At 40.9% G+C, this 12383-nt stretch overlaps 1 protein-coding gene across 50 annotated transcripts in view; it reads right to left on the bottom strand.

Annotated features, from left to right (window-relative positions):
* Nucleotides 1-12383, bottom strand: part of HNRNPC (heterogeneous nuclear ribonucleoprotein C) — a 55915-nt gene that overhangs the window by 2417 nt on the left and 41115 nt on the right. For 20 of the 50 annotated variants that reach the window (XM_070053205.1, XM_070053203.1, XM_070053204.1 and 17 more), the window contains 4 exon segments: nt 7300-7457; nt 6612-6725; nt 6209-6369; nt 5363-6109 (listed from right to left, as the gene is read on the bottom strand). In XM_070053205.1, coding sequence (XP_069909306.1) covers nt 6026-6109; nt 6209-6369; nt 6612-6725; nt 7300-7457 — 517 coding nt within the window. In that variant the 3' untranslated portion in view covers nt 5363-6025. 50 annotated transcript variants of the gene reach the window in all.

Raw genomic sequence — 12383 nt, 5'->3', positions numbered from 1 at the left:
AATTGTCATAAAGTTGCAAAAATGGAACATGACTCTGAAACTTTCCATCAGTGAAATAGTAATACCCCAAAGGCACAGAAAGGCAGGGAAAAAGAAAAAGTTGTCTATAGAGCAGGCACTATCATCCACGAGGAAAAGGTTCCACCAAGACTACCAGACACGTCAAAGCTAGCATGAGGCTTCCCAAGACGTGCAGACTGCAGACTCCTCACCCAAGAGATTCTGAGGGAAAGATATCCTTACACTCAGTAGAGGACAAGGCAGCATCAATCTTACCAAGTGCCACCACCTGCCTGATCCACAAGCTATGGCGCAAACATCAGGGCCAGTACAATCCTGGAAAGATTGCATTCCTAGTTGGAAAGTGGATACTAAGGCTGTGTCCAGAGGTAGTCAGACTAACAGTGAGTCACTGGATTTCCCCTAAAACGTTAGATTTACCAAGGGCTGCTCCTAGCACACATGGCCAAAAGCTAGGACACTCCTAGAAGGTAAACCATCAGCCCAGGATAGGGAACCTCACATTGATGGAGCAGACCATCTCAGTATTTCCAGTTAATAAACTTTCCGATAGCTACACTCCAGTGTGTCTGCAACCCTGTAATAATTTAGCTGATGCTAAGTAGCTTTTGTGGAGGGAGTAGCTTTACAATTCCGGAAAAAGGGCAAGTTTGGCTGGAGAAACCAACAATTCCTATCAGGAACCTTGTAGTGGTGCAGTTCTGGGTAAGACTGGACTGGTGAATGGCTCAGACTACACTGACCCCACTAATCATCATGTAATTGGGAAATTCCTCCAGCACAGCCAAGTAGGGCTTTGAAGTACCCTTGAGAAGGATACACGCTGTAAACAGGTGTAGTTTGGGACCAATCTTCTATTTTCCAGAGCAGGGGCAGACTTGTACCCAAAATTCACATCATAAATTCATTATGGCAACTTGTGGAAGACAGAAAGGTGAGTTATCTATGTGAATGGACCACTTTCACATGAGTAGGTGCCTTTGGAAGTCTTTTTAGCGTTGCAATTACCCTGACATGTGCTCATAATGGAGGAGGCCAAAAACAGGGCAGAAATTGCATATGCTAACTTGATACTGACAGTGATTTCTGCAAGGAAAGCACTTTTAGTGAGTTTATCATATGAGCTGGAAAATATTGTTAAAAATAAATGGTGTTCTGACGCTCCAGAGGAGCTAAGATGGGCAGGAGAGGTAGTACTCTCTGGATTCCTACCCTGGAGCCCAAGCAAGTTACAAGGAATGGCAGAAATTTCTGCTTAGTCAAGCATTTTCTAGTTAATTAAGCTTTTGCAACTATTGGGTCTCTGAATCATTCTGGTTCTTTATTGATACAATGGAGAGAAAAATGGTGCAATTTATTTATTCTCAAAAGATATTCTGGGTTCCCAGTCTGTTACCTGTAGTGTAAAGTAGTTGTCTTTCCTGGGACTCAGGACTTCAAAAGATGTTATTTCCTCTTCTAAATTTCAAAGTCCATGGATGGCAGATCAAAGATTGGAATTTTAACTCTCCTACCTCCTAGCTCTCTGGAACCCTTTGAAACTGTTCCTTCCATCTGTACCTAATAGGGCTGTTTTGAGAAGCTGGCACATTAAGATATTTGCCTAGCACCATGCTAAAAATAATTTAAACCTCTGTAAATGACTTGATTCCTATTTTAAAGTAGTTCTCAAAGAGCCTGAAATTTTGGGCAACACAGACTAAGTCTGCAACAGGCTACATGCCTTCATAACAGGGAAATCTACGACATTAAGATCTAGAGACTAGAAAACAATAATGAATTTGGAAAATGAGACATTTAGAAATCTCATTAGTTACTATTGCCAGGACTTGTTTAGAAACTTCAGTGCTGTTACCGTGCTATCCAACAGCCAGCCATGTGACACTTAAAGCCCAGTTCCAAAGGAATACTAGACACATTTCAAGGCTCAAATGCTAGATGTTAACATATTTTGAAAGTTTCCCTAGCAGTGTTACTCTAAGAATGATGAGCAGTTTTTTGGGCTTTTACATGGCTTGCTGCAACCTCAGAAAACCATGACTTCATTGTTTTCTTCCCCTGAGCCCTGCTTTCCTCTCACCTTCTAATCCTACTCAGATGTCTCTGTGGGTCCCTTCACACTCTGCAGGTACACTCACCCTTTAAGCTATTACCTGCTACTGCACTTAATGCCCAACTGAGGCATGGATGGGCCTCTTCTTACAAGCACATGAGCCAATCACCCAGGCATCTGCTCATGAAGCCCTGTTATTTCCTATTTTTCAAACCCTTCACTTTCCACTCTTTATCAAACGACAATTTTTGCATCTTTGTGAAGTGGTAACCTACCTCAGCAGCAAATTGAAATCCCAGCCAACTTTTAAAATACTGATGAATCCCAAAGCACATAAGTACACATCTGGATTATCAAGACTATTAAAGTTTCTTAGGTAATTTTAGTGCACACTCAAGGTTGAGAATCACTCAATTACACAATTTGAGAGTACTCTAAATATCCTACTTACAAATCTGTGAAAAAACTTGTAGGAGTTATTTTTGTGCAAGCAAAATTTTGTGTCAGGTTAAGTGTCCCTTTGCATCTTTTATTCCACTGCACCACTTAAGAAAATGACATTTCAGGGCCGGCTCTGTTGCAGAGTGGGTTAACGCCCTGGTCTGAAGCGCCAGCATCCCATATGGGCACTGGTCGAGACCTGGCTGCTCCACTTCCCATCCAGCTCTGTTATGGCCTGGGAACACAGTACAACATGGCCCAAGTCCTTAGGCCCCTGCACCTGCGTGGGAGACCCAGAAGCAGCTCCTGGCTCCTGGCTCCTGATGGGTGCAGCTCCAGCTGTTGCAGCCAACTGGGGAGTGAACCATTAGATGGAAGACCTCTCTGTTTGCCTCTCTCTCTGTGTAACTCTAACTTTCGAATAAATAAATAAATCTCAAAAAAAAAAAAAAAAAGACATGCTTAGGACTGAAAGTAAACACGGCAAACCTTATCACCGTCCTTCTTGGGCTTCAATTTCCCATTAACAGCTCTGGTTTTGGCATCTACCTACCACATTACACCATTCTCCCACTCTTTTATAGTTCTAATTTCAAGTCAAACACTTTATACAGGCCTTGTTTTTTCATATTTTTTCATAAAACTTGTGAATAAAGTCACTACTATGGTTTTCAAGGCCTTGATTTATTTCCATGGGATTAATGAAAAATCAACATTCCAAACCTTCTAACACCCTTTTCCATAAATGTTTGGAAAACTTGAATGCTGGTCGACTATCCCTCTACATCAATCTCCTCTGCAATGTAAGTAACTCCTATTTTTCTGAGGTACACCATTAATAAAGCAAACTTAGTAGCTCCTACTCTGTAATTCACTCAACTAGTCACTGATTTCTATCCTATGTGCTTATTATCAACTTTTCATCAAGTACTGAGTTATCAGATTTTTCTCACACCTCTTAAGTGAAATTTTCTTGATCAAATTATCTACTCCATCCTCACTAAACTCTTGCTTATTCCGCTCCAATCTATCCAAAACTTTGTTTCTATTATGTTCAAACAGATTATTTAAAACACAGTTGACTGGTACTAATCTCTTAGAATCTTTGCTGGTCTCAAACATGAGGTTAACATTTGAAATGAAATTTGGCAGAAGTCATCTTTTCCAGCAATTTTATACCTGACATTTGTATCAACCTGACAGCACTGTTCCACTAGTGAGGCAGCAGAAAGACACATCCACTGAGTTCCACTCCCAATTAGCAAAATTATGCACCATCTTTTCAAAAGATTACTTTTAAAAATCATCCCCTTCTTTCTCCTGCTTTTCCAACCCTGTTGGAAAACTGTATTTCTGTAAGCATACAGACTACGTTCCTATATTTTATTGCATGCTAGTAAACTTTCATTCTTTCACACTATATTGAAATAAATCAATCTTGTTTTAAATCTTGCCCCCAGAATTTAAAACAAGATTTGGGGCCCCCTTAATCTTCAAAGAACCTATGATTTCCTCTAAACAATTATTAGCTTATACTACCTGCAATTGATTTTACCATATACTCTTTCAGTCATGTTTGCTTAGCTTTGGCCAAGAAACCTTAAAGCCCAAATATTAAATGAATATACCTATGATTTAGAATACCATTTGCTTAGTTACATGAGGCAATTTAATTTACAGTAGGATGAGTGTGTCTTCCCTAAGACAAAGTACAGACAGCTTTGTCTATAATAAACTCAACATGCATCTACTTGAAAAGTGACATCATGTGCTCTATCAAAAAGTGTTTTCCAGTTTCTTCTCCTATGGGACCACAACCACTAATTTCATATAACAAAATAACCAGAATACCAGAAATATATGCTAAATACATCACCCAGTGAAGGGAAAAGTGGATGCTTTCAATTTGGGACTAATCTGTCTAGTATCATGCAAACACTGCTGGCTAATACCATAGTGTTAAATGGAATTTATCAGTATCTTAGGCCCTTCATACTTTTTAAGGTATCTGGTTTATTTTTTAGTCACGGTTCACTGGCTGAAAGTTTGTGTAACATATAAGATCATATCAGATCAGAAAAGAGTGGGTAGAACTATGTGATCAAACTGAAAAAAGCAAAGCTACTGTTACAATGTGTATCAGGGCCCCCCAAGAGTAGCCCATAGTTCAGCCTCTTCCCTCTATTTTTTCACCTGCTGTATAAAATGACCTAGGAGACATTTAAAAACAGTATGATTTTTGCCCAGAATTGGTAGGATGCTATGATACATGAAAGACTTTGGAGGATCCAAAGTTAGATTGCATAAACCTGCTAGGTTGAAACAAACTGAAGTATAAAATAAAATCAACTGAGCCTTTGAAGACTAAGCAAGCATCCCAAACCTCACAGCTAATTCAATACATCTATCTTTAGAAGTTTGGGTTAAACAGGTACAATGACCCCAAACCACAACTAATCAAGTTGGGGGAAAAGGAGAATGAATCCATATATATGGACTAAAGTTCATTTGAAGTAAAACAGATGTAGAATCCTATGTTCTCAGTTACCTGGGAAGGCACAGACTACAGAAGACCAGGAAAGGATGAACCTTCCTATTTTCAGTAACACTGAGGCACAAACTCAGAATCCAGTAGGTTAACTGGGGTTTATACAGAGAATTCTACCCCATGTCAAGGGTACTTAAATTCTTAATGCAACAACCACTTCAATGAAATTTGAGTAGTGTATGTTGGTATGCATAATGACTCCAAGAAAACTATATCTAGCACAGTTTAGGGGCTTGTGAAAGCTGCTGTAAAACAAAGAAATTAAACAATTACAAAATACAAAAAATAAAAAACCAGGGTTTTTTTCTCCAAATTCCTGGTTTAATAAGGACTTGTTTATTTTGAGAAAAAGGTCCCAACATCAGGCTGTTCACAAAAATAACCCACAGTATCAACTTTAGAAAACAAATATTAAGACTATTACACTACTTTTTTTTCTAGAGGATGCATTTGACATGCCAACTCTCATTCACAAAAATACATTGTTACAGTTGTGTTGAACAGCCCCACACAGCACTCGTATGTGGGGTAGCACACACTTCTAACTCAAAGCCGCTGGCAGGTGCTACTCAACTAAATGAGATGGCTTTTGCAGTTAGGGAAGCAACTACTGAGCTCATGAATGGGAAGAACTGTACTCCCTGCATTAACAAGAGATTATTTTGGAGACAGCTGATAAAAACCATACATCCTTTTTATTGTTAAGTCATAAAGAGGTATCAAAATTAAAAGCAAAAATTACAGGGCAAGACTTAACAAAACTACTAGGAGCATCAAAGGAAGTGAAAATGGGACTAGGCGCAGGGCAATAGGAATTAATGAACATGGGAAGGACAAGGATGGGGCGAACAGTGAGCATGTGCTGAAGATACTAGGGGAGAGGATCTGGTGAAAATTTTGATCTTAGACAAGCGCCTAGGTAAAGAAATAATGGGATAAGATTCCTAAACCCCACTATGTGCTTAAGAGTCATCCTCGCCATTGGCGCTGTCTCTGTCATCCTCTCCTTCCTCAGCCTCTTTTTCATCATCCTTGATCAACTCCAGCTGTGAGAAACAGACACAAATAGGATGGAGTTAGAGGCACTCCATGTGTCCCTGATCCCCCCTCCACCACCTCTTTCTTTCCTTTCCCATGGTTTTCACCTGGTCATCCCCCCGATCTTCATTATCATCATCATCCAGTAGGTCCCCCTCCTCAGCAGAGTCATCTGCACCCCCCTCAGACTCCATCTTCACATTAGTCTCATCTTTCTTCTGGGAGCTGCTGCTCTGCTCCTCTTCTGACTTATCATTCTTCATCTCTACTGGGGATGAGAAGGACAAGTCTGTCTAGGGGCAAGTAATGTCCACAGGATGTAGACAATCCCCACTAATGATCATAGAACTGCAGCACATGTCTAAATCCTCCCACACGAATGCCATTCCCAATTCAAACTGCGCAAGTTCCATATTAAATTGCTTTATATCCCACTACTCCACAATATACTTCCAACTATCTTAATTAACTAACCCATTCTTACATCTAATAAGCAGAAACACCATTTACCTCCTTGTTTGCTCTGCTCCTTTTCAATTTTTTCCAGGCTTTCCAGCAGAGAATCCACTTTTTGTTTTATCTGGGTCAATTCCTTCTTAATGGCCTGGAGGTCATCTCCTTTCACTGTAATACAAATTAAAACCCTAGATTAGAATCATACATACCACAAACTGCCAGTCACCAAATATATTCCTCTTAGACTACACTAGGAGCCAACAGAAAATCCTTGGCGAAAAATGGAGCCAATACTGATGGTCCAAGTAATTGTAATTGAAACCTTTTGGAGGTGGAAACTGAAAACTAAATCTAATGTGCTAGATACTGTGGCAGCAGTATTTTACTATGTATTTTAAGGTACTTTCTGTAATGTTTTATAGAATTACATGTTTTCACTTTACAAGAGTTCAATATAGAAAAGTAAAAACAAAATGAATCTTCACATGGAATACTAGTTAAGGTTAATATTAAGATTGCCAATTCCTAAAAATAGGTGCTTCAAGCTTTGTAAAATCTAATGACTTTTCCCAATTACCAAGTTGTTACAGACTGAAGGTACTCTAGGGTTGACCCTTTAACAATCACTTTAATCTGTTATTTTTGATTGTACAAAGCCATGTGCACAAAAGCTAAACATACGACTGCATCTCCCCCCAACACCATTTCAAAAACAAAAAGCATCAAAAATTAAAACACGTACACTTTCCAGACTTGGAAGAAGATCCTCGTTGTCCACTCTTAGAATTGAAACTTTTTCCCCTTCTTGAGGTGTTTCCTGATACACGCTGGCGTTTAGAGGGCACTACAGCCCGAGCAATAGGAGGAGGAGGAGGAACACGTGCTGGGTAGCTGTACATCCTATTGAATAAAAGGAAACAAGCAAAATTCAACAGCGCCCTTATAAAATAACACATCTGTTGTTTTCATTTCTTTATTAATTCCATTCAAAAGGCCATTGAAAACCTCTACTCTTTAACGAAATATCCTTAACACTATAGCAACTTCTCTTCAACAAAATACCACCTGAGAGGCCAGCACCGTGGTATAGCAAGTAATGCTGCTGCCTGAAATGCCAGCCTAGTTGTTCCGCTTAAGATCAAGCTCCCTGCTGGTGGCTTGGGAAAAGCAGCAGCACAGGGCCCAAGTGCTTGCAACCAGCAGGAGGCTCCTGACTCCAAGCTATAGCCTGGCCCAACCTAGGCCATTATGGCCATCTGGGGAGTGAACCTGCATCTTTCTGTCCCTCTCACTGCAACTCTTTCAATTAAATAAATAAATCTTATTTAAAAAAAAAAAAATACTACATATACAAAAACCTATTCAACGAATATGCTTAGATGGCCCTTGGTACTATGGCAGTATTAACAGGGAATGTTATCTCTGCCTAACACTTTTCATATATATGTTACAATGAACAGTTCACATACAGCCAAACACAGAGGTACTATTAGACAAATCCCTGATCTTCTCAGCAAGAAAAACATAAATTACTAGAAATATTAGGCTGAACTACAAAAAACTGCCAATGTCCAGCATATCTGATCTGAGAATAACACAGCTATCTCAAGTGGTTGAAATATTATAGCAGCATGTTTTAGCTAGGCATAAATTGTGATAAAGATACTACTAACAATTTATGCAAAATTCCATTCAAAAGTCCACCAGTTAGACTATTTTTTAAGATTAGCTTTATTTATTTGAAAGAGTAACAGAGAGACAGACAGAAAGGTCTTCCATCTGCTGGTTCATTCCCCAATGGCTGCAAAGGCCGGAGCTGCACCAATCCGGAGCCAGGAGCTTTCTCCATGTCTCTCACGTGGGTGCAGGGGCCCAAGGACCCTGGCCATCTTCCACTGCCTTCCCAGGCCACACTAGAGAGCTGGATAGGAAGTGGAACAGCCAGGCCTAGAACTGGTGCCCATATGGGATGCTGGTGCCCCAGGCCAAGGCTTTAACCCGCTGTGCCATGGCACCGGCCCCTAGACTATTATCTTATTCACCATTCACTAGTACCTAAATACTCTGTCAAGCAAATCACAATATACACTGGTTGCTCAACTGCCTTTTCCATCAGAATTTTTCATCCCTGAAGTCTTAAATCAATACTTAGCATTCCCATTCATGGGCAGTAATACATCAAAGTGATAGCTTAACATCTTTTACATTTGTTTGGAAAAACTCAAAAACACAAATTCTTTCATGGACATCAGTTATAGAATGTCCCTAACATTGTATGCTTAAAAAAAAAAAAAGAGCCTATAGAACAAAGAAAAGCAAAACACACCATAGAAACCAGTTTTTCTTAAGCAACTAATGTAACGAAGGCCCAGGTATTTCTGATGCTGCCATGAACATACTAGTGCTGCCGGTGTACTGCAGCCGGCATACCGCGCTGATCCAAAGCCAGCAGCCAGGTGCTTCTCCTGGTCTCCCATGTGGGTGCAGGGCCCAAGGACCTGGGCCATCCTCCACTGCACTCCCAGGCCACAGCAGAGAGCTGGACTGGAAGAGGGGCAACCGGGACAGAACTCGGAGTGCTGGCACTGCAGGTGGAGGATTAGCCTATTGAGCAGCGGCACCGGCCTCTACATTTCCATTTTTATAATAACTTTTTGATCTTCTGCTTCAAACTCTTCCAAATAATGATTCAGAAACTAGAAAATACCACTATTCTGGAACTGCTACTGTTCTTGCAAAATACTGATACTTTTATATTCATTTTCTCTCACTTTAACCATGAAAATGAGCTCATGCCATAGAGTCTATGAGTAGAATGAAATATAATCTACCTCTCCCAACACACATATTCAACAGGCACCAGTCTTCAATATAATGAGCTAGCAGATCAACACTCTGCAGTTCATAGCACTGGACTATAAATCTTATTTCTCTATGTTTGGCCTTAGGAGGACTGAAGTTACATGAAACATACAGAACAGCAGTTTCAACTCATATATACAAAAAATTTTGACTTCTAAAATAATTTGCCTATCTCTGCTGTACTTTAAATTTCTCTGATGCAAATCCAAAGAGTAAAACACAAATTTTAATACAGTTAGCCCTGAGTACTGCATCTGTGGATGCAACTGCAGACTGAAAATATTTGGAAGAAAAAACTGCATCTGTACTGAATAAGTATACTTTTTCTGGTCATTATTTCCTAAACAATATAATATTAACAACTATTTACAAAACATTATGCCAAATTAGTGAACACAAGAAATCTACAGAGATAACTGAAAGCATGAGATGATATGCTTAGGTTATACGGAAATACATTTTATATGCTGGCACCTAAGAAAGTTTGTGGGAAAAGGAATTAAATAGTACAGGAACAGGCAACTGGTGGTTAAAACGGTATGTGGGACATCTGTGTCAAATATCAAGAGACCACAGGTTTGAGCCTTGGATCTGCTAATTCTGGCTTCCTGCTAATGCACAAGCTGGAAGGCAGAGGATGAGAGAGTAGATGGATGCCCGCCCCCTACAAGGAAAACCCTGATTGAATTCTTGGCTCCTGGCTTTGGCCTGGTCCATCTGTGGCTGCTGTGGGCATTTCTTGCTCTTGAACTAGCAGAAAGTCGATCTATCCCTCTTTAATGTAAATAAAAATAAAAATCTTATAAGGTCACATCTATATAGTATTTAACAATTTTTTTTACTCCAAGTTATATTTTACCAGTAGGCATATTATTAAGTAAGGAAAAACAGATGCAATAAAAAATTGCTATGTGAACCAATGAAGGAAGACCTTTCTCTCTGTCTCACTGTCCACTCTGCCTGTCAAAAAAAAAAAAAAAAAAAAAACACACACACATACTTGGTGTGGGTGATATATAGCTTGAAATCCCTCAACATCAATAATGGACTGAATGCTTATATCTCCCTAAAATTCATCCTAGTGAAATCCTAACCTCAATGTAATATATTAGGAGCTGGGGCCTTTGAGGGGTAGTTAATCATTAGCGTGGAACCCTTAGGAATGAGAGCAGTGCTCTTATAAAAGAATCCCCAAGGAGCTCTGCAGTTCTCTCTCTGCCATTTGAGAGTGCAGAAAAGGCCCTCTGTAAACCTTAAGGCCCTCACCAGAACCCAACCATGCTGCTACTCTGATCTCAGACTTCCAGCCTCCAGAACTGTGAACAATAAATTGTTGTTGTTTATAAGCCCCTAGTCTGTAGCACTTTGCTCTACCAGCCCAAACTGAATGATCCCATTCTTTAGTTATCTGCCTTGGGTTTTCTAAGAAGCCACTTTTTTTGACACTTTTTTTTAATCCATTATTTTAATTTCTTTTAATTTAAACATCCCAGTTATTCTAACTCAAGTACTATCATGCCCATACCACAGAGGTGACCAAAAAACAAAAACAGAAAAAACAAACAAACAAACAAACAAAAAACCTCACATGTGCGCCAGGCATTTAGTCTAGCAGTTAAATTAAGATACCAATTAAAGCCGGCGCTGCGGCTCACTAGGCTAATCCTCCGCCTTGCGGCGCCGGCACACCGGGTTCTAGTCCCGGTTGGGGCGCCGGATTCTGTCCCGGTTGCCCCTCTTCCAGGCCAGCTCTCTGCTGTGGCCCGGGAGTGCAGTGGAGGATGGCCCAAGTGCTTGGGCCCTGCACCCCATGAGAGACCAGGAAAAGCACCTGGCTCCTGCCATCGGATCAGCGCGGTGCGCTGGCCGCGGCGCACCGGCCGTGGCGGCCATTGGAGGGTGAACCAATGGCAAAGGAAGACCTTTCTCTCTGTCTCTCTCTCTCTCACTGTCCACTCTGCATGTCAAAAAATAAAAAAATAAATAAATAAAAAGATTTAAAAAAAAAAAGATACCAATTAAGACACCCAACATCCCAAATCAGAGTGTCTGGGTTTGATACCTGGCTCGAGGTCCTGACTCCAGTTTCCTGCTAATGTATACACCATTATAATAAAAAACAAAGTCATTACTAATGAACTCTGGAGGAATCTGTAATGGTTTCTATTTTGATTTAAGTGATGGTTATACATGACTAAGTATTTTGTACATCAAGAATAAATTTTACAGGGTCGGCACTGTGGTGCAGTGGATTGACGCCCTGACCTGAAGCACCGGGAACCGGTTCTAGTCCCAGCTGCTCCACTTGTGACCCAGCTTTCTGCTATGGCCTGGGAAAGCAGTGGAAGATGGCCCAAGTCCTTAGGCCCCTGCACCCATGTGGGAGACCCAGAGGAAGCTCCTGGCTTCGGATCGGCACAGCTCCAGCCGTTGTGGCCAATTGGTGAGTGAGCCAGCAGATGGAAGACCTCTCTCTCTGCCTCTCTTCATACTTTATCTAATTTGTCTTCCCATTCACACTTGAATGTTCATGCTTCTGCACTAATCACTATGATCAGAGTCATAAATGATGGGGCTAGTGTTGGGGCAAAACAGAGTAAGCTGCTACTTGTGATGCCAGCATCCATATTGGAACGTTGGTTCCAGTTCCAGATGTACCTCTTCTGACCAAGGTGGCTAATATTGTGCCCAGGAAGGCAAAGGGAGATTCCTGCATACTAGCTTCATTCTGCCCCAGGCCTGGTAGTTCCAGACATCAGTGAACCAGCAACTGCAAGAGCTACCCACCCCTCCCCCACTGTCAGATAAAGAAAGTATTTGTATGGGCTGGCACTTTGGCTTATCCAGTAAAGCCACTACCTGCAGTGCCAGCATCCCATGTGAGGGCTGATTTGAGTCCTGGCTGCTCCACTTCTGATCCAGCTCTTTTATGGCCTGGGAAAACAGTGGAAGATGGCCCAAGTT

The sequence above is a fragment of the Oryctolagus cuniculus genome, chromosome 12 (genome assembly GCF_964237555.1).
Source record: "Oryctolagus cuniculus chromosome 12, mOryCun1.1, whole genome shotgun sequence".
In the NCBI taxonomy this organism is placed as follows: Eukaryota; Metazoa; Chordata; class Mammalia; order Lagomorpha; family Leporidae; genus Oryctolagus; species Oryctolagus cuniculus.
The sequence above is the reverse complement of the archived record's forward strand: the minus strand, read 5'-3'. Positions and strand labels throughout refer to the sequence as shown.